This window comes from Pelophylax lessonae (assembly GCF_965119305.1).
Source record: "Pelophylax lessonae genome assembly, chromosome: 1".
Lineage (NCBI taxonomy): Eukaryota > Metazoa > Chordata > Amphibia > Anura > Ranidae > Pelophylax > Pelophylax lessonae.
Genome location: NC_138768.1, coordinates 174,443,748 through 174,467,373, shown reverse-complemented (window position 1 = coordinate 174,467,373; position 23,626 = coordinate 174,443,748). Strand labels below are relative to the sequence as shown.

Here is a 23,626-nt window from a genome sequence, read left to right as displayed (position 1 = left end):
TGGAAATAGCTACAGACATTACTGGAGCTGGAGGAGGGGCTTCCACAGGGTTATTGGTTTCAATGATTGCCAAAGTCTGGGTGCCCTTTTCAGACACAGAACGGGGACAGGGCTGGCAACAACCTTGGCAGTTTCCAGGCTGTTTTTCTGGGAAGACAGGACAGATCTGCATGGTATCCACTGGGAGAGCCTTAGGCCTGGATGGACGAGTTGGGCAAAATGTGATAAAATGTCCCCTCTCTCCACAATAGAAACAAAGGCCACTGTTTCTCCTACGGTCTCTTTCTTTGGAAGACAGCCTGGTGCGCACGGCGCCGATCTCCATGGGCTCCTCTTTAGGCTCTGGAGGATCAAGGCATATTGGAGTAGTATCAGGGTGACAAGGCGGGTTGGTGCAGGCAGGCTTGTACTGTGACCAGGCAGAGTCATATTGGTATGGGTTTGCTTTTTCTCTAGGTACACGAGGTCTGCGGGAACTGGGAGCAGGCTTGGAAGTAGCCTTCTGGGAGGTAAGGCACTGAGAGTCCATGGCAGTTATAAATGACTCCCAATTGTCCAAGATAGGACTTTTCTCCTGCAGCTTCTGGTATGCCCATGTCTTCATCCTTCCGGAAAGCAGATTAATAGCGGAATGAACCTTGATAAAGTCACTGTAATATGTCCTGGGCTTAAGGACAAACAGGAGCTCACAATCCATCCGGAAGGTTGTACATGAGGAACGGGAACCATCAAATCTGTCAGGTAACAAGACATAGGGTTCTGGATGTGCAGGTTCCAGGGCTGGGCGTACTGTGCCTTTAAGTATCAGCACTTCTTGCTGCAATTCAGCCACAGTCTGGGCCAGGCTGGACACCTGCTGGGTGAGCTGCTTGCACATCTCTGCGGACTCCATATGGTCAGTTCATTATGTCACGAGGCTTACCTTTGTCGGAGTCTGTAACGCAGAGATGTACGCTCACCCTTGCAGATATCCACAGTCCAGGGTGACCAGGTAAGAAAGCCACCTGGCCTGTGAATTTGTGCACGGGGGCTTGGCAGAGTAGGTGCTCCAATAGGCAGGACCGGCAGGAATGCAATGGAAAGGGAAGTCCAGGAATAACAGAAGTCACTGGAAGACAGGAGTCCGGATAAGGATCACAGGAACAACAAGGTAAGGATGGAAGCCGGAGTCAGTCTGGAACACACGCTTGGGAAACAGGAACACAGGAACAAGGTCTGGAACATAGATCAGGAACAAGGAAGGATCAGCAATGAACTGACAATGCTCTCAGTGAGAGACAGTGTTTTATAGCTTGCTTAATTGAGCAATTCGCTTCAGGTGGTCAATGAGAGACAAGAGCACACTCAGGCAGGTGAAGTCCAGCCCCCTAGTGCTGAAGGGAATACCAGATTAACAAGACTGGATCCATATGAGCTGCAGTGTGGCTCAGAGGCAGGTTAACAGGACAGAATGTCAAAGTACACAGGTTCAAATCCGATGTCAGGTACTTAACGGCGACCACGCCTGGCTGTCTGTAAACCATGGCGAGAACCGTGACACCTGGGGTCAATAAAGAAACAACCCAAGTTCTCCCTGAAGTAATGGCACTGCGGCAGGCAATAAATATAGTATACTAATAATAGTAATTCGCATTTAAGCATTTTAAGAAAAAAGACCCAGGGGCAAAAGTAGACGTTCCCCATCTTGGATTGAAGAGAAGCTATTCATTTTGTTGTGATATGTAAAACTCAACCAGAAGGGAAACAAACACCAATACTTGATAGATTTCTGGGACAAAATGTGCAGTAGTGGTTTGAGTGAGTACCTCTTCTGGATAGTGGTGGGGGATAAATCAGCAAACACCTGGATCAGGTGACCCTGGATAGTAAGTTGGTCAGCATCTCTAGATCTCCTAATGATGTCTTCCTTCACACTATGATTGTGTGGTTTCACTACAACGTCCCTGGGTAAACCATCAGAACGAATTTGTTGTAGTGCTCTGTGCAACTCTAAACGATGTTCTGGTATGTCCGTTATCAGTTCTTTGATAAATGAACCGATCGCTGTTTGAGTATCCTTAAAGGACACTGGGAGGCTTCTGATTCTAAAATTGTATCGTCGGGATCTATTCTCCAGGTCATCAATCTACCCAGGGACAGAGTTCAACTGGTCCTGTAAGTGGTGGATGCGGGCTGTATTTTTATTAGCCCTGGAAATTGTTTGCTTCACTTTTTGTTCAATGGCCTCTATTCTGAAGCCAAAGTTTTGAAGATCAGCCTGAATAGTGGATGTAATTTGACTGGCTGTTTGTGCCAGGCCCCTGGAGAAATCTTAGAGAAAGTGGCCATTATTGCTAAAAGTTCCATAGGGTTCACTTCGGGGGACTGGACATGTCTATCGGGCAAGGAAGGGGTCCCATCCAGGACCCCAAAGGGGTTAGTAATAGTTCTTCCAATGTCCTCTCTAATAAAGACTCTGTAGAAGCTGGTGAGGAGACCGCAGTAATGTGAGTACTCACTGTGGGGTGGCCTGGTATAGGAGCTGTGTGTGTAGAAGGCTCCAGGCATGCATCCATATCTTTTCCCCCTGTGTCGTTTTCGCAGCATGCCGGGCACCATCTTGGATTCATCTGGGGCCCAGGGATCAGCACCCAGCTGCCTGGATAAATCCCTGCGGGGACCCCCTTCTGACAAGGAAGTGGTCCTAGGTCGTCGCACTGCCTTTAGCAAGCGATTGGGGTCGCTCAAACTGGTAGCTGCGGTGGGGCACAATCGGCCAGATCTCCGAGATCAGGCGGCCATCCCCGGAAGCTCCGCGAATGCGTGTAACGTTCATGCGTTTTTGTTAGTGGATGGATTTACAGCTGCAGAATTATTACACTCAGTAGCCTTGTAGAGATTCTGTTGAACAAACATATCCAACTCTCAGGACTTCATCACAGTGCACAGCCTGTTTATGCAATATACATATACTCAATCAGATGTTTAATGGAGGGATAGAATATATGAGAATGTATAGATGAGAGACAGGCTATTGTATGGTGAGCACTAAGAGTAGTATTAGGAGAGTTGCAGGTGATGGTAAAGCAGATAGGTTCTGATGTCAAGTATAGTGCAGATGGTAAGAGGACACAGATGGAGTATACTTAGACAGAGTAACCTAGTGCAAGGATAGTTGAAGGTAGTCCCAAGAGCTAACTGTCTATGCAGATGATAGTGAATAGATAGATACTGATAGTCCTGGTAATTGCAGTAGATGACAGTAGGAGATTGGTTAGTAAGGAATCCCCTGTGGGGTACTTATCACTTAGATAGGTTAGTAGTAACAGTGTCCTTTAGAGAGAGGTGATCCCGTAGCGAGATACGGATCAGCAGCGAGGTTCCGGCTTCAGTTCAGCAAAGGGAAATGTCAGCAGCTCCGACTTCACAGGAGAAGGTGCGGTGAACATGTGGTTTGAACGAGCAATGAGTGAGAGAAAGCCGGCGATTGAAATAGCCGCTCATAGCGGCGCTCAGCAATGATGTCATCCGGTCTTAAAGGTGTATGCGTCTCTTGGATAACAAGATGGGACGCAATTTAGTAAGAGAGAAATATGGAACAAGGGTACCAGAGGTACCAGAACATTACAATGCGTCTACATATCAGAATTTTAATGCATCTTAGGGCTCGTTTACACTTGCGCCAGCTCTTGCCACCCCTGTGAAAAACTATCCACGTTGGATCACTTTTCAAGGGTTATTTAACAGGCGACTGGGAAGTGCTATGGCAATATGTTGCCTCCTCACCAACTGTTTTAACCCTGTAAGCGTTGCTGATCAGCCCTATTAATTTGAATTGGTCGCATTCAGGCAGCGGTACTTGTGACGGTATCACTGTATCTCACCGCCTTGTAATTCCTTAATCCCCAATAGTTGAAGAATCCCCAATTCGCCAAATAAGAAATCGCTGGTATCGCTGAATAATTCCACACATGAGCCAAAGCTGAATGCTCGAACGCCTTTACTGGAAGCTAACACAGGCATTTAAAACTACAATTGATTTTATCCCCTTCCCCCATGCAAGGGAGACACCCACAACAAATACACATTAACCAATAACACAAAGGTTACAATCCACATAAAATCCCCCTTTCCCTCTGTCTGTGAGGTAATTATGGTAAACAATGGTTAACACAATTATCCCAGGCAGGAAAAATGCAGTTTTATCCACATGCTGTAGCTTTAAAACTATACATCCAACCTTTATACAAATACATATTCACAATCAATCCATTCAGGGGAACAACATTAAAAAATGGCACAAATCAGGCCAAGGGTTCCAAAGTTAGTACAAGTCTCTTTGGCCTGGCTGTACAAGTCTTTTTGGCCTGACTTGTCTGCCCAAAACTGGTTCTACACCGTCTTTTGTCCTGGAGACAATTGAGAAGTGATCCACTCATCTCCCAAGGACAGCAACATACATGAAACTATATAACTATGCAGCTTATTGCATAACACAGGTAAATTCAACATATCCCCAGAGAGCTTAGATCTGAGCGCACATTATTACTGAATGGCAGATCACATACGTACAGATTCAACAGCAGGGGAAAAACAAGTGTTCCAACATGGGACCGTAATCACATGGTAAGAGCCTGACAAGTAGTCCTCTCCAGGTATTCGTGGCAAACTCAAAAGAGGGGAATTTGTCACAGACATATGAACGAATACTCCATATGGTCTTTTAAGCAGGGAGAGGAAACATGCGAACAGACATAGAAGGGCATCCTTCACAGTACTAAACATGAGAGGAGATATATTTTTTCCTACAGCATGTGTACAACCCCGTCTGGCTGCTTTTGCAGTTCAGGGGGGGGGGGGGGGGGCTGTTCAGAGGGTGGTAAAAACGATGTTTAATTGCCTGTTTTTTTCCCCACCCCTGACCTCAAGTGTAAACTTGACTTCAGAGATTCAGAGAATGTTGCTTCTGTAACACAGTGGGAACTTTGCAGTTATTTTAACGGGCTGAAAGAGATTTTGGCTCTGATCTGAATGAATTGACGAAAAGTCAGACAAGTAAATTCCCCTTGATCTCCATGAACTGAATTGTAATTACAGGGTGGCCCTGTCTCCCTGGCCTATCATGTGTCCATGTGACGCTATCATACAAAAATTAGATATGCTTACTAGTTGTATTTATTTATATATATTTTTTGCATTAATTCTGAGTACATTGCCAATGCAGCATTACATAATTGCCGTATAGTGCATGGCACATGTTTAGTGTATATTCAAGCAGAGAAGCACAAAGAAATGGAGCAGAACACTCACCCAGGGAATCAGTAGGAAGGAGATGGGGCTGTAATAAAGGCCTCTTGAAGTAGAACAGTGTCCACAAGTACCTTAACAGCTTTCCCTCGTTACTGTTTTAAAGTAACATCCTAATTAGGGAGGTGTATTTCTGTTCAGACCACTTATGGCTTACTGATGCTACAAATCTATGCATGCTCAAATATTCCAGCGTGGACGTCAAGTGTTTAATACATCTGTGGTGTAATTGGCAATTGGTACGACCATTTTCTTCTGGAATAAAAACAACCTTTGTAATATGGTTTCGCTCATTATTGCTCTTTAGATGTATAACCGTAAATTCTGCTCACTGTCATTTGGCATGTTAATGATGCTTTTGTTTTTATTACGTTCTCTTCAGTTTGCTTCTATTACCTAGCGAAACAAATGGTTTATTTGCTTTCTAATGGGTACCACAGATCCGTCAAAGACGAGACAAGCAGCTTGATGTTTACTTCTTATATTGCTAGTTGCTTTTCAACAATAAGTACTAAATTGGCAAGGTACTTAGGCTGTTATTGCCTTGCTTTGAGTCCTGCATTTAAGAATAACTCTACCTGAAATGGAAGCATCAGCATTAGATGGGATTTGGCAAGGTGAAGTATAAGACAAGAAAAGGGAAAAGTTTTCTGTATTCCTAAGTTTTCTTGTCCTGTGGTGACAATGCTGCTCCATGGATACAGTACAGTGAGTGAGCGTTGTCACCCTAGGACAGTAAGTATATTAGTGGCAGGATCTTGAGACAAAAAGAAAATAAACTGTTTGAAAAAAGAAAACAAATGTAGCACCGGATCTCTTCCTTTATATTATTTTTTTGTTTTTGGGTTAATATACACTTTAAATGTGAGTGCCTGTATCATGACTTCAAGCCACAATCTGTGAGTAAACTGCATGATCCGTGAATTCTTAATCCTGACCTCTCAACTCTGCGCTACTTAATTCTGACCCCTGAAGTTAATGTGTAAGAGTTCTGCAGTTGAGATTAAAGTGTTACTAAACCCACAACAGTAAAATCAGTGTGTATATACAGTAAAGCATGCTTGTTATACTCACTGTGGAACCTAAGAAGTTAATCCTCTGCATTGTGTAAGAAGGCTGTTTGATCCTGTGTGCACAGATCCTCCTCTTCTTCCTCTGACCCCAGAACATGTCCAGGTAAATCAGAGCCTTTGGAGTCAGGCTGCACATGCTCAGTTCGGTGAGTATTGCTAGAAAGGTTTTTTTTTTTTCCTTGGGAAAGTGCATGTGATCAGCATAGGGCCAATCAGCACTGTCCAGGCAGAGGGTCAGGGAGCCTGCATCCTGATAGGACAACTCAGTGCAGTATGAAAACTCCACTTAACAAGCTTTACCAGAAAGCCACAGAAGCCATAGAAGTCACAGGGTTGCTATATAATGCTGATGAGAAAAGGTATTTAGCAGTTTAAATTTTACTAATATAATTGCATTTCCATGTACTGTGGGAGACCAGTTATAATAAATGCAGGGTCCTTTTAAAGCGTAACTCCACTTTTTTTTTTTAGAAAAAAACCTTTTCCTCTGGGTGATCTATGTACATTGCAAGAATTATAACAGTCTTTGTGGCAGATTTCTACCTTTTTGTTCTAAAGAAATCAATGTTCAGTGGGTCTAATGGGAGATGTTTCATAATTATCAACCATCTGTGGCACCTGCAGAGCACTAATAAGGAAATTTGCTGGGCCTGCATCCCTTTAGACGTGTTCCTATTGGGAGTATCTGACCAAACATTAAAATGTTTGTTGCAGGGGATGCCAGAAATCTGACTTGTATCTTAGTGCAGACTTATGGGAAAATTGGTGAGCCAATCACACAGCAGGAAATTATGTTTCTGGGGTGTGGTCAGTACACATTCTGCGTACAGATCAACTCCATGTAGCCATATTGCATTGCATTTTCAGAAAATTACAGCAGCTGCAGATTGAAAACGAAAGGTTATTTTTAATAACATTTAATTACAATATGATTTGTGTCACAAGTGTATACGCTATATTATTTTTTTTCTTTGTTTTTGGAGATCAGATTAAAATAATGTACACAGTTTAAGGGTCAAGATTAAGTAACAGTGTTACTTCAAGGCCTGAACTTTCTGCATACCATAATCTGACCCTTGAACTCTGTGTGATACCTAACCTTGACCCCTGAACTCTTGGGTTTCACATTCTCTTGAATCATAACAGCATAGTTTAATTTATTTTTTTACCTATACCTCTTTAAGCCCCACCCACTGCATTTTCTTTTGAAAATGTCTTATTATTGAAAAGCCCCACCCACTGTTGAAGCAATGTGACCACACCCACAATTTGCCATACTGAACCTTTGCATGTCTTGTGGCACCCAGGGTATTTATTTATATATCTCCAAAGCCTGCCTCTTGTTACAAAGTCAATGACCGATGGTTTCAGGGTGAGTTAAAAAAAAACAAAAAAACAAAATGAGAGTGTATAAAAAATAGTAAAAAATGAATAAACAAAAAAATAAATAAAAAGAGAGTGTGGGTTTGTGGGTGTGGCTATAAATAAGGGTGTGGTTTTGTGGGCGTGGTTAGTAGGTTCCTGGATTTTAATATGAAAATCTGGTAACCTCATTTTTAGGGCAAGTTTACACTTGGGTTGAAGTTGGGTGGTAAAAAAGTGACTAATTTAGCATTTTTACTGCCCCCCTCCCCCCCAAGTCTCACTACAGGGGCAGAAACATATCACGGCTGCGATGCTGCGGAAAAATCCTCCCATGTTTCATTTGCCAGGCAAAGCCTGGATTATAATCGAGCGACATAAAGCCTCCTAACTGCCTGTCAAAGATCCTCCGAACAGCCATCCACTGTGGATTGCTCTTCAGAGGACTACTGCTATTAGGTAGGATTTATATTCATTTACAAAATGTTAGCTATTGCAAGCTCTTCAAAAGTTTCTTTATAAATGAAATGATTAAATTATGTTAAACCATATGTTCTTTCACATGCCTGTCATATTTATTTAAAGATGTCAGTGGCATTCACTGTGGAGATGAAGCAATGTATTTGTTATGTGAACTTGTCTTTAGGCTCAATATGAGGATGCTATGTAGCTGTTCTGTTATATTGATTAAACCATCAGTGATTACAAGCCAGCTCCGCTAGTCTGACAGTCTGTAATGTTCTGTTATGGATTCAGTTAATGCACAAAGTTCACGCACAGTGTGTACCATCATCTATGCAAGATAATGTCCATACACTATATTTAGAATCCAAAGCGCCAAACAAATCTAAGTGATACAGATATAGACATAATGGAGACAATTTAACAATAGATCAAATGGGGTTATCCCTGTGGTTAATGCGGACCAGAGATTAATAATTGTTGTTTTCCAATTCTGTTAGGCACATGTGTTGGTTGTATCTCACAGTAAAAATGTAGTTTCCCAGTATATTTAAAGCAGGTAACATAATTAAAACTTGCCTTTCTCTCCTGACCAATTACCATCCTCTGGCATCCCACAATTTTTTTATTTTTATTTTGTTTCCCTAAAAAAAGGCAATTTTACTAAACCTAAGCCTGTTGTCACTTGGTTCAATGCAGCTGGAATAGAGACCAGTGATCCAGTAAGGTAGTTTATGCCATGGACAAACTGGTCCCCTCCTTAGACAGCCAAAAGAAATGTCCTCATCACTGAGGCAGGTATGCGGGCACTAATAGAAGGACTCTGCCAATGCTGTGTAGAAGATAGAAGACTTGGGATGCAACATGTCACATGATCACTGATTTAGATAAGTTATGGTCGGACTCAGTTCCCTAACTTAATTTAGATAAGTTAGGGCCTGCGTGTTCTGTGCGCGTTTCTCACACCGCATTCAAAACTCACTGCCTTTGCCACCTGCTGCCGATGCCCATACTTTATTAATGGCACCCCAAATGCATTGCATTTGCAGGGCACCAGATTACATGGTAGCCCAGTACCGTGCAATTTAGAGTGGCACATTTTGTAAAAGCAGTGCTTGCACTATTTTTTGTGCGATCCGGGGCAGAGGAACATAGAAACATGCAGTGCATTCCTATGCAACTCTGGTGTGAACCAGGCCTTAGAGGGGATTTTAGCTTTTTTTTTTTTTTCTGCACAGCCTTAACTACTTGCTTACTGGGCACTTAAACCCCTTTCCTGCTCAGGCCAGTTTTCAGCTTTCAGTGCTGTCGCTCTGTGAATGACAATTGCGCGGTCATGCAACACTGTACCTATATGACATTTTTATCAACCTAAAGTCTGACATACTCATCTCTTATCCATTATGTGATGTCTACAAACTCCTTTGCTGGTGCTGACATCTTCACTCTGTTTTCTCATTTCGTTCATCGACAGAAACAGCGCTCCATAAATCATAACTACTGGGTTATATTGTCTCCTCCAGGAGTAGGACTAGGCAGAACAAAAAAACACCTGGCTATGCCCATGGGCCATCCTCAGCTGGTATAAAACCCCCCTCTCTGCTCTAGGTAATCAGTTTTATTCTGTCTAGTCAGGAGTAAGGACCTAGGCTCCTGGCTGGGATCTCTAGTCCTAGCAATTTTTTCTCCTTCTTTACATCTTTTTTGTTTTTTCTCTTGGGAGGTCTACAATCAACTGCCGGGCTGGGCAACAGGCTGGATAATCAAGATCCAGGGGTCGCCCCAGCCCAGCCAGCGAGCGCGTGCAGACCACAGCATAGCCTCACGGATAGAGGCTGGCCCGTGAGTTAAATGTCTCGCAGGGTGGCATAGGCCCGGTGTGGGTCTGAGTCACAGCGGTTCCTTGGCTGACAGCTCCCCTTCTTTGGTGGCGAGGATTCTGTCTGGAGCATTGCCCGCACCATGGAAGGCTAAGTACAGTTCCTACTCTCACCTTTTGGTATTTTTTTGGGGGTTGGCGCAGGTAACCTCCACGGACCAGTCGGACCTGCCTGCAAGTTCCCTCCTCCCAATCTCTCAGTGAGCTGGGCTTCCCCCACTCCCTTTCCCCCCTGTCTGGTGGGGGTCCCAGGGCAGAGGATGCGGCGGACACCCCTGTTGTCTCCCCCACTATCCCAACTCTGTAAGGGTCCTGAGATAGTGTACATTCTGGTAGTCTGGAGGGGTCCCAGTGTAGGAGACCCCTAGGTGCATGCCCTACTGTTTGAGGTGTGGGTATAGTGCAGGAGGGTCCCAGTGCAGAGACCGTTGCAATGTGCGCAGCGGAGTCTCCCCTAACGTGTGTCCTACCTTGAGGGGGGTCCCCTTGCAGAGGGTGCAAGATTGCAGAGGGCACAGACCCTAGCAGCATACTTCAGCATCTGTAGCTGATGGCGGCCATTTTTCCTTAGTCAGGCTGGTCTGCAGCTGGTGGCCATGTTTATGTAGCCTAATGATGTCATGGAGGCCATTTTCCCTTGGTCCAGGAGACGCTGGACACGACAAAAGCCTCGTGGGTATGCCGAAGCTCCTCCTCTTCATCCTCAGTTTCCTCTTCCTGTGTTTGGGACATATGAACAGGGATGGCGTCCTTGGTGATGCTGGGTCTGAATTCTCTGCGCTCCTCTGATCGGTAGGGTGAGTCCTTGGAGGTTCCTATTATCTCTCTCTGCTGATAGGTACCCTGAGCCTTGGGTGGACCCCTTAACGGTGCCAAAAGACCGTTTTTGTACTGCAAGGTCTTCCTTTCCTTATGGAGCCTCAGAGTGACATTTCCCCCAGTGACCCCCTCATGGAGGTGGCAGGTCCCTCGGAACCCCAGCTTCCCTTGGTGGCACTGACAGTGGTCCTGCAGTCCTTAGTGTCCCGGGTGGAAGTGTCATGTGGGCAAAGGCCCAGGAGGAAGCATCCCCCACCTTTCCCTGCTTAGTCTATCTCATCTAATTCTGAGCCTAATGCCGCCATGGATGTGGCCTGTCCAAAGGGGGCCTTATATCACATACCCAGATCCATCCGATAGTGAGGATGATTCCTCCATGGTCGCAGCAGGGAATAAAAAAGCGCCGTTAGAGGCATTTATTACTGCGGTGCCTAAGACTTTAAAGATGGAGGATGTGACTGATGTAGCCACGGACATAGCTGTGTCGTTTGGTACGCATAAGTCACCTCTCCAAAGGTGTTTCCTTATGTGCCTTATTTTGACAGGTTTTTCTGTAATAATGGGGAACAATTAAAATTACCCTTTGTGGTCCCCAAACACTTTGCTTTACGTTACCCTTTTGAGGAGTCTTTTTAAAAAAGTATACTAGTCCACCAGTGGTGGACCCTGCTGTTTCCAGGTTGAACAAAGCTACCATGATCCCAGTAGAGGAATTCCCATCCTTTAAGGACCCAGCTGACAGGAAAGCGGAGGCTCTGGCATGCAACATGTTTACTATGGTTGGTTCGACATTGTGGCCAGTTCTTGCCTCAGCCCTGGTGTCTTAGACCCTAACTGAATGGGCAAAGCTTTTGGGGTGAGCAGGTCCCCGCTGCTTATGTTGATTTAGCAGACCAGTTGGTCCATGGGCTTCAGTTTACTTGGTCTGGTAGGCCTAGAGCTAGCTTCTACGGGCCCGCAGACAAGACCCTTATATATACATGATTCGGGCACAAACGTGCCTGCCTGTAGTGGTAAAACTGCTATAGAGTGGACCTAAAGTGGTTAAAGATAAATATCTGCCATCAGGGCTAATTTAGAAACTATTAATGACCTAATGCCTTTTATGGACTACTGTTTTTAAAGCCAAACACCAGCTATAGCTTTTTATAGGGTGTTTTTCTTTTTTCTTTTTTTTTTTTTTTTTTTTTATAGAGGAAAAGGGTTAACATCTGTGTCAAGAACAATAGCAACATTCCAGATTCCAAACAAACTCCTTTATCAGACAGTAGTGATAATGGTAATGAAGACACTCCTTAAATAGTATACATGATCCAATAGCAAGTGAACCCCTCCCTAATTGAACCTTGCTCCTCCCATCTCCAAATAACAACACCAGTTACTTATTACATAAAATAATTACCACAGTGGGGATTTAAATTAAGATATATACTGTTTTTATTTGCATACATGGGTTATTTGCCAAAAGCAAGATAATAAGATAACAAGTACACTGGAAGAGAAATTGATTTTTTTCCCAGTCATCTTGGTTTGGGGTGTGGCTGTCCCAATAGGAGTGATAAAAAAGACGCACCAGGGGCCCTTGCTGATTAAAGGTCGTGTGCCTTCATGCAGGGCCACACAGTGAAATTCCCTGGAATAAGGACAGAGGTAAGTATTCATGTAAATATGAAGTGGTGGCGCTGCTTATAAAGTGCAAATAGGTATATATAAATATATAAAAAATATATGAAAAAAATATAAGATGTAGAAACACAGATGTGATTGAGGAATAAAAATATAAATATAAATAGTGGATATGTAGATAGTGCCACAATATGGTGAAAATTCAACATAAAATGGTATTGGGAATGTGTTAATATGGAATATGGAAAAATATAAAAAATGTAAAATGAAATAAAATATAAATAACCACCAATAGTGCGTAATATAAAGTGCAAAGTGCTACAATATATGAATATATCCTAGTATATACCTAAAATAATAATATCAGCATGTTACAATAAAATGGTAAGAGAATAACTTAAAATACTAATACATAGGCGATGGTATAATATGAGAAAGTGTACAAAAAGTGCAACAATTAAACTGGGTGTGCGGGAAACTTTTCCGGAAAAATAAATAAGGGTGCGGGAAACTATTTTTACAAAGTGCAGCAAGAAGTGATGTGGTCTAAATTCATGTGATAAATAAGTCCGTATAATAGTAAAGGTGCAAACAATATTATGGACAAGCTAGATGTGCGAAGAAATATGAACTCCAAGGTGAAAATAAGAAGTGGTATTCAATCAGATCAGCTGATAAAATAAGTCCATATATTGATGGTTGTGCCCCGAGGGGTGATGAGTGAGTAAGTATCCTGCGGTGACCCCCAAGGTGGGTGACTGGCGAGTGGCGGGGAAACCCCTAGTAGAAAAACCTACTCACCAGATGTACCCACCCCACACAGGGGTATAGGGCAGGTACTGTAGAAATATCCTGTTGGTCCTGGCTCTGGGTAGTAGTTCCCTTCCTGGGGGAGATGTAGTATAGGGTCCGCAGGGGTATCCTAAAGTGGGATCCTATCCGATGGTAGGATATCCAACGATCCGTGGGGTGAACTGATATGGCCACTCAAAGGTATGTGGATGGAGGGATCATATAAATGGAAAAGAACTCGATAGTATAATACCATTTTTAAAGTTTATTCCTTCCAGCAGTAACATAAAAATGGGTACTCACATGGATATAATCAGTAAACAGCGAGGTAGTGGCGTCCCGGAACGCAATGCGTTCCAACTGGAGACCGGAACCGGAAGTGACGTGACGGCGCTGTACGCGTTTCGTCATGTGACGTCTTCTGCAGCGTCCAGTCACTTCCAGCGTGAGCCCTTTTGTATATGGTGGTTGCTAAGCGACGGGGCTCGTTTGTGAAATACAACGAGAGGTAACAGATGTTCAATGTAAACTGATGCCGTAGGTCAATTGCGAAAACGTGTGGTACATCTAATAGGAAAATACGACCATGGCTTTCTTTTTGGCAATTCAAAACCAAATATGTGTATATTTCAATCAATATCCTATAGTAAATACAATAACCCGCGCCCGCTAGGTTGAACCACCATATATACATACAGGGAGGTATACAACATATATATAATAATAAAACCATACTAAACATTTTATTTATTAACAAATCTTATAAAAACAGAGAATATGTATAAAATATAAAATCTTATATAGTATGCTTATTCGACCAGGCGGTCTTCACTCCCTGGAATGGGGGAATAACTTAACCACTTCCAGTCCTAAATAATTGACATTTTTCACATACATGCTAAAATCAGCATGCTTTTTTTGGTAGAAATATACTTAAAACCCCAAAATATTATTATATATTTTTTATGGTGCTTGGCTAATGTCAGGTAAATAATAGGAAAATCAAATGTATTTGAAACCCATGATAAAGGAACAGAGGGGAAATTAGACTCCTTTATCAAATTAGATGCTTTTAGCTTACTGCATGCTTCATCATCCTCCCATGATTTATGTAACAAACAATAACTTACTTAAGGTAAATGCATAGCATGACAAAACAGCTCTCCTTCATGCAGGCAGTAAATTGCAGAACCTGGCACCATCATTTACCTGAATATTAAATGGAAGTACTGTATCTTCTCCCTTCTGTTCTAGTCTCACCATGTCAGTCATCTTGTTTGTACTGAACTGATTACAAGAAGGAAAGAGCGTTTTAGCTATAAAATATATGGTGGATAACCATTTATTTTGTCTTTCTTTTAACTCACATGATCCATTAAGTACGTCTTGTGTTCTGTGTGTTTCAGGTGACAAATAGGTCTGTGGAAGCCTTTGCAGAACACTGCCAAGAGCTGCAGTATGTTGGTTTCATGGGCTGCTCTGTCACCTCACATGGAGTTATCCACCTGACCAGTGTAAGTAAACTAGTTTACAAACCAGTTGTGTTCTGTCTTTTCTTTATTAGCCAGACAAGTAAATGTTTTTTTATCTTTTTTAAGCTTAAAAATCTCTCCAGCCTTGACTTAAGAAACATCACTGAACTTGACAATCTGACGGTGGTGGAGATAGTGAAGAAGTGCCAGAATCTCTCATCACTCAATCTTTGCCTAAATCGGAATATCGACGACAGGTAGCCTTTGTATTCCATCTTTTTTTATGTTTTTTTTTTTACATGTCATAATGTATATCTTTATTTCTTATGCGTCCGACACTGGTTCTTTTACTGCAAGTTTAGAAAAGAGACTTGGTATATTATTTAATTTTTTGTATAATTTTTGTTCTACATATTTTAGATTATGTTTAGCCTATGAATCTGTAGTGATAGCTACTGCACCTTTTGTCCATTGCATTTCTAGTTCCCAAGTTGTTTACCTATGCCACAGTTTATTTTTGGTATTATACAATGACCCAGAAAACTTAAAATGTATGAATTTCTGGCTTTGTTTTGTTCTTGAGTAATACTCTAAGGGAAATTTAACAGGAAACCAAAAAGGAAACTGCATATATTAGGGAGAGTTTTTTTGTAAATTTGGACCTGCCCTCTTGTTTTAATTGAAAACCTATCCCCAAGCATAAAATGATTAAGCGGGCTTGTACTGACTGTAAGCAACAGCTGCATTCCTTTACATGTTCCATATTAACTTCATCTGAAAGTTTGACAAATCTCACTTTGTGCTCTTTCATATAATGAATGTATTATCTAATGGCAGCTGTAATTCAAAATCATTCATTTAATATATCAAAAAAGGCACATTGTTTCTAATATTATAATTATCCTTACCCTGGCATTATAGTACTGTAAAGTCTCTCCAGGGTTCACCTTCTGTATTGTTTATATGCTACTTTTTTCTGTCCAAAGTTCATAACCGCATTTTGCAGAATGATGATAAAATCATATGGTTCTGACTAGTGATGAGGTAAGGACTGGGTCAAGCCTATTTTGGGCCACACACGCTCAAAGCTGTCACATAAAAGGGAGGCCACTGGCCCAATCATCTGCGGCCAGGGAATTCCCTGCCAGCAGTCACATATACAAAAGGGCGGTGACGTTGGCTACATCATTGTCCTAATATGGCCATATCTGGACAATGATTTTGACCAAATATGACCACGTGGCCAGATTAAGGCAACGTCAGTAGAAACTGACTATGCCCAGCGGCTTGCTTTCATATATGACAGCTTTTTGTGGGTTCAGGCACAACTAGTTTTGTCCCGAACTCTAGATAATCACTAGCCCTGACAAGTCACTAAGCTAAAGAATATAGAGGTTTGCCCATTTATGTAACTTGAGTTATAACAGCAGCATACAGTATATACTTTTATAATTTACCTGATACCTAATTCTCAGCAAATTCTACTCATTGTTCTATTTATAAGAAATAATGCATGTATGGATCTAAATAGTAAGAGTATGATAACTTCTTAATAGAGATTTATTTCGATTTTTTTTTTTTTTTTTTTCGGTGTTCTCCGCTTACATGAAACTGACACAATTTTCTGACACATTTTCTAGATTGTCTTGTATTTTACAGTATGTTTACTAGGCCATATCTCAGCAGGGATTGACACCATTTTAAATTAAACATGTCAACTGGAGCAATGCATCTGTAGTTCTGCTGCCATTGCATGAGACTGTGCAGTGTGTTTTTGCCTGAGATATCCCAAGGGTGTTTTATTTTCTTAAACATAGCAGCTGTTTCTATGCTGTTTAAGCATTCATTTTCCTTTTATGTCTTTGTCTCTCTGGTGAATTTATCTTATTGTATTACATTTCGTTTTCCATTTATTTGCCCAATATCTGCGTTTTGTCATTCTTAGTCAGTGAGCTGTATGCCCACTATATAAACACATTTAGAAATATAAATACAAAACTTTTCCCTGAGCAGTTCTGCAATATTTTGCCTTGAAGGCACATCCCAGGGTGTTGCTCTGTGGTTTTAGCAACATGAAGGACATGCTTTCCCATCTTGACAGCACGATAATTGCTCAGCTCTACCGCTACATACTTTGTACAAACAATATTTAATGAAAAACTGTGCTAAGCGTACTGTATGTGTACTGTGTATGTCTTTAATGTCTTTATATGTACAGTATATATATATATATATATATATATATATATATATACACTTTCAGACAACAACTGTTTTAATCCCCTTCTGGTCATTATTGTCTTTGTATAGCAAGACCCTCCATCTGTAGGGTAGAAGGCTTCATATGATAAGTCGCAGTCCCATTGCTAGATAACCAAAGCTTTGAAAAAACCTTATATTTTTAGAGTGTTTCAAGACCTTTCTTTTACATGTAAAATATGAAATAATTTACTGTTACTCAGAAAATTAACCTAGAAGTAACCTGCACAGTCTGAGTTTCTGGTTTATTTTCAAATTAAATTACAGAGCTGTCTCATAAGATGGTAATGTAAGATTTCTACCTCACTTTCCAGAAAATCTGCTGGTAAGCCGTTTATTACCTTTTACCCAGAACAGTTTCTCTTGTTCAATGTCCAAATGTGCTGCTGTAATTGCCATGTTTTTCTGGCAAGTTTCATCATAAGTGGACTTCTCTGAATAGCCTCAAGTCTTACAACTCCACTACTTTCAAAATGGTGCTGGTGTCCATGAAAGCAATGTCCTCTCTCCCATTAAATTATAAATATTTCAGATAGAACTGCTTTAGTTTAGAGTTTTTGTTTGGTGGATCAAGCCAAACAAGCTTGCTCCTTTGACTAGGATTGGCTTACCATCTTTAACACACTCGCGTATCTTAACAGAGCATTTTAAAACTGTTATTCTAGCAGTCTACTGTATCTAATTTATAGTGAAAGCCTAATCTGCCTTCAACCGTCTGTGGTAGGCCAGGATCAGCATGTGGGCATGCATTTTTAAAAAACTTCTTCTCATTGTGTGGTGGGATTCTGGCTAGGTGCATAGCATAGGAGTATCATTCACATAACCTTCCATGGCCTTAAGGCTTATATTACAAAAGGCCTCAACCACTACTCCATAAAGCAAGGTAGATGCACTTGCTTCCTTTGGTGATTTGTGATTTACAGGCCCTTCTGAGAAATGCTCATGACTTGGCTGACTGATGAAAGCAACATGCTTCGTGTTTAAGATCTAATAGAAAGGTAAGCATTGAGTCATTGGAAGTTTAAGCAGAACTTAAAAAAAAAAAAAATTGCAAGCAGGTGAGTTTTTCATTGCATAAGAGGCATCTCTTCTGCAATAAAACCTTCTTGCCTACAGGCTTGAAAAGTTCTTTACATTGTACACTAAGCTGTGCATGCCTAACTGCACATGCTCAGTTTTATTATTCTAGGTGGATGGACGAAGATGCAGAATCCAGAAAAAGTTCCGGTACAGATGTTGGCATTGCATAACATCCGAGCTTTATTGCAGGAGATGCAAAGTAGTTGTGGTATGGGGTTAGATGCAATATGAAATAATTGTGGTATTAATGTGAAAAGTGATTTTGCTGAAACACAGCTTAGCCAGTGCTATTTAGCCCTGATCTACCACCTATTTGGAATTAGGAATTGAAAAAGAGTGATTAGCACACATACCTGTTTATTTAGTTGGTGCTTTTTTCTTTCGTGAATGCACAAAATTAACAATATATAGTAATGTGGCATTGCATTTGTACATGCTGTTAAGTGAAAAGGACTCGTATGAGAATTAAAAATGTAATATGTAAGACACATTTTTTGTTCTGCTCCCTGCATGTAAATGCAATTATTTTACTTAAACGTCTTTGGCCAAAAGCATTAGCATTTTGTGTTTTTTTGCAGTACAGCCATAGTAAAATGTTTCAGGTACAATTCTAAATGGCTAGCAGGTAAATTAGTATGTAACTGCTGTCTGTGTCAATGTATCTCAAAAGTCTAAAGCTTAACTCACAGCCCAAGGGGCAACTATCTTTCCCTAGCACCGTTAATTGTCGGCTGTGTGGCAGACAGCTGTGTCTGCTGTCAGCCTGGTATTGCTTTGTACAAGCAGAGCAGCTGCACCTGTCCTCATCCACCTATATATCCAGCCACAAAAATCCACTAGATTCTTGCCTTTTCTTGCACTACTTTTATGTCTTTATGTACTATATACATCAGATTCTTTAGTGCTGCTGTAGCTTGGTAATAGATCACACCACACACAAAATGGGAAACTAATTTTCTCTGTCGCTCATTGACAGACGCAGTCCTCTTGATTAATAACACATTGGGTTATACTGCCCTCTACAGGAGTAGGACACTAGACGGAAGGAAAACGTTCTGGCCACACCTTAGGGGCAGTCCCAGAGGGTATATCCTCTCTCTCTCTGCTACAGGAAGTCAGTTTTTTCTGTCTAGTTAGGAGTAAGGACCTAAGTTCCTTGCTGGGATCTTGGTCCTGGCAAGATTTTTTAGAAAACTTTTTTATTAGGCAGCTTTTTTTCTCCAGTGTTCCTGTGAGATCTTCAAGCAAGTACGCTGAAACTGGGCGACGGGCTGGATGTTGAGATCCAGTGGTCACCCCAGTCAGCCTGCGATCGCGTGCAGGCTCTAGCTCCGCGCTGGGTCGGCCACGACATAGTCCCACTGGACGGGGACTGACCCTGCGAGTTAAACGTCTCGCCTGGACGCCAACAACCAGTTGGAAACTGAGTCACAGCGTCCGTATTGGTCGACAGCCCCCCCACCTCGGTGGAGAGGGGTTCTGTCGGGAGTTGGCGCCCTCCTGGTTCCGCTATGGTGAGTAGAATGGTCCCCCTTTCCCCCCTGTCGGGTTGGTGGACGCGGGCCCCTCCTTAGGATGGTCGGACGCTTAGGTTTCTGGGTCCCCTCTCTATCCTGTAACAGGTCACAGATCCCCCAATTGAGTGTGATTTTGTGAATAAGAAACTAGGAGGCTTGGTTTGGGAGCTGACTATCTAAAGTCAGTGTATACGTGGGCATGGTTAAGGGATCATGACTGAAGTCAGTGGCATTACTGTGATGATGGCCATGTATAAGGGTGATAGCATCCTACCTGATAAGGTTGCAATACAGGCCGATGCCTGTGCCTGGACTACCGCCATCTACAGGCCACCATCCTCCCGCAGACTGCTATGCTCCCACAGGCTGCCATCCTCCCACAGCTCCCCGCAGGTCGCACAGGCCGATAGCGCTTTCGCAGGCCGCTGCCATTTCCCCGCAGGTCGCGCGGGGCCGCCATCTTGGCGTAGCCTCGTGTCTCCAGCATGGGGGCGGCCATTTTGGAAGTGACCAGTTACCTCGTGGAGAAGCATGGGAGGCGCCGGAAGGCGTGTAAAGGGGCGGAGCCGCCTCCTTTACCCGGGAAAAGTGCCAAAAGACTTCCTGTCTGTAAGAAGACAGCGCTGAGGCAGGTTGATAGAAACTTCTGTGCATCAGGTGGTGAGCCTTGGGGTCTCTCTCTCTCTCTCTCTCTGGGGTCCAAAGCAGGTAACACTGAGGGGCGCTGTTGCGCTGGGGGATTACAAAAAAAAAAAAGAAGTTTTTTCTTTGCAATTATTTTTGTTCGCTGGCAAGTGTCTTGTATAATCATGGACCCTGCCACACATGTATCCCCACCTGATCCCCTCGAGGTGGCCGCAGGACCCTCCAGTACCCCACTGGTTATTGATGCATTATCAGCAGTTTTGGAGTCTTTGGTAGCCCGGGTGGAGGTAGTCTGTCAGGGACGGGGGTCAAGAAAGCGACGCCTACCCCTATTTCATCTGATACTTCAGATACAGATTCTGAGCTGGTCACTGCAGCTGCAGGTCCCTCTGCTGGGGCTGTTGTCTCAGGTAATGTCTCCTCAGACAGTGAGGAGGACGTATCTGCCTCCGCCATAGCACAAGAAGAAGCGCTGGTGGACGCACTAGTTGTGTCTGTCCAGGAAACCTTAAGACTTGAGGTTACACCGGCAGAGGTAACCGAGATGGAAATTCCTTTTGGTACTAGTAAGCGTGCCAAGATGGCGAAGGTTTTTCCTTTACCCAAATGTTTCGGCAATAAAATTAAAGAGGAATGGGATCATCCGAAACGAGCCCTTGCTGTTTCTAAACGCATTGCTAGGCGTTATCCGTTTGAGGAATCCCTCATTAAAAAATGGACGGTACCACCAGTGGTGGACCCACCAATTTCCAGACTAAATGAAGCCTCTGTTATCCTGTTGGAGGACGCTCCGTCCTTTAAGGATCCGGTGGATCGAAAAGTGGAAGCGGAATCCCGCACCATTTTTTCCCTGATAGGGTCAACCTTTAGGCCAGTGGTTGCCATTGGTTTAGTTTCACAAACATTGACAGAATGGGCCAAATTGTTACGCCATGACTTAACCGGTTGCCGACCGCCGCACGACTATATACTGCGGCGGTCAGCCCCGGCCAGGCAGAGTGACGTATCGGTACGTCACTCGCCTGTCACTGACTTGCGAGCCTATAGCGAGCGGGCGCGCGCCCGCCGAGGCGCGCGCCCGCCGCGGCTCGTTCACAGGCAAGTCAGTGCGTGTGACCAGCGGACTCGATGTCCGCCGGCCACACTACGATCGCTCCTGTGAAGGGAGAAAGACAGAGCAGCTTGTGTAAACAAGCTGCCTGTCAGTTCTCCCTGTGTAAAAGTAAAGATCTGACCGTTCTACTATGTAGAACGGTTGATCTTTGCTTTTACACCAATAGCAATGTCCCTACACAGTAGAAAGCACGCCCCTAGGACACACTTAACCCCTCCCTTCCCAATAAAGTTAACCCCTTCCCTGCCAGTGTCATTTTTGCAGTAACAGTGCATATGTATAGCACTGATTACTGCAGTAATGTCACTGGTAACCCCAAAAGTGTCAAAAATGTCAGTCAAGGGTCCGATCTGTCCGCCGCAATGTCGCAGCACCGAAAAAAAAATCGCAGATCGCCGCCATTACGCGTTAAAAAAAAAAACACCAAAAATGACAAAAATCTTTCTCTTTGTTAGTAAACGCGATAACTTTTGCGCAAACCAATCAAAATACGCTTTTTGCGATTTTTTTTACCAAACATAGGTAGCATAAAACAAATTGGCCGAAAAATGTTAAAAAATTTTGATTTTTACTTTTTTTTTTGGGGAATTTCATATAAAAAAATGTGAAAAATATTGTTATTTTTGCAAAATTTACGCTCTTTTTTTGTTTATAGCGCGTGATCAAAAAATCGCACAGGTGATCAAATACCACCAAAAGAAAGCTCTGTTTGTGGGAAAAAAAGGACGTCAAATTCGTTTAGGTACAGCGTCGCACGACCGCGCAATTGTCCGTTAAAGTCACGCAGTAAAAAATCGCAAAAAAACCCCTGGTCCTTTAGCAGCCAAATCCTCCGGGGCTTAAGTGGTTAAAGGGGAGAAGTATCCCCCCGGAGGCATCTGATTTGATGGAACAAATTATACAAGGACTACAGTTCGTCTGTGACGCCGCCCTGGATGCCACTCCCTTGTTAGGGCATGCATCGATGTCAGCAGTGGTCCTCAGACGTGTGTTGTGGTTAAAGTGCTGGTCGGCGGATCTAGGTTCCAAGAAAGCTTTGACTAATCTCCCTTTTCAGGGGGATCGCCTGTTTGGGGCCAACTTAGATGAGATTATAAAGGATGTCACTGGGGGCAAGAGCACTTTTTTGCCACAGACTGCTAAGGGCAAGGGACCTCGCAACAGGCGAGGACCTTCCTTTTCCGCTCATAAAATGTTTGTTCGCTCCGCTGGGCGAGCGAGAAGGGCTCCAAAGCCCCCTCAGGGGGTTTCAGAGGGCGCTGGTCGGGTAAACTAAAATCCGACTCAGCCAAACCTGAAGATAAAACCAACACAGCCTGAAGGTGCGCCCCCACCCATTCCTGGGGTGGGGGGACGTCTTCACCGGTTTCCAGATCCAGGGCTTTCCTGAATCCCGTACAAAGGGGTTCAGGAGGTCATACGGTCGGGATACAAGATCGAGTGTTGATCACTTCTACCGGTGCGATTCTTCCCTTCCAACATTCGTATGCTACAGGAAGCGGTAGTTTCCGTTCCTTGAGCAGGACGTTTTCTTCACTTTTTGCAAAGATCATTCCCAGTTCCCTCCAGGAATCGGATCCGGGTGAGCGAGCAGACCAGGGAGTCTCTGGTCTGGTGGCTTCGGTCTCCAATGCTCAGCCAGAGGAAGTTACTACTTCCGATAGAGTTCAAGTTTCTGATAAATGTGTGGGAACTGAGAGCGATCAGACTTTGTCTGATTTTCTGGACCGAGCAGCTCTAGGGCAGCCCGGTTCGGATCCAGTCAGACAATGCCACGGCTGTGGCTTAGGTCGAGCACCAAGAATTTCACCAGCTGTGCCTTCATTGGGGCACCCGGAGGTGGATCTGTTAGCATCTCGGCTCAACAGGAAGGTGCGGAGGTTTGTAGCCCGCACCCGCGATCCTCTAGCGGACGCAGCAGACGCGCGGATCTCCCCGTAGGGGCAGTATCAGCTACTGTATGTCTTCCCTCCTCTCAAGTTGCTGCTGAAGCTTCTCTGCAGTATAGAGGTGGAGGGAATGCCAGTTATCCTGGTAATTCCGGACTAGCCTTGTCAAGCCGGGCACGCCGACTTGGGCAGACTGGTCGCGGACGATCCTTGGAGACTTCCTCTCAAGGAGGATCTGCGGCCTCAGGGACCGATCTTCCATCTTGCTTTACAATCGCTGGCTTTAACGGCCTGGCCATTGAGACCCAGGTACTGAAGGACAAGGGATTGTCAGCTTCTGTTATTCCTACT

At 43.4% G+C, this 23,626-nt stretch overlaps 1 protein-coding gene across 1 annotated transcript in view; it reads left to right on the top strand.

Annotated features, from left to right (window-relative positions):
• The window catches only part of FBXL17 (F-box and leucine rich repeat protein 17), a 1,141,969-nt gene that overhangs the window by 351,121 nt on the left and 767,222 nt on the right, over positions 1–23,626 (top strand). Inside the window, exons 5-6 of the mRNA XM_082263778.1 lie at positions 14,706–14,813; positions 14,898–15,028. Of these exons, the coding sequence (XP_082119904.1) occupies positions 14,706–14,813; positions 14,898–15,028 (239 nt within the window). The remainder of the gene's footprint in view (positions 1–14,705; positions 14,814–14,897; positions 15,029–23,626) is intronic.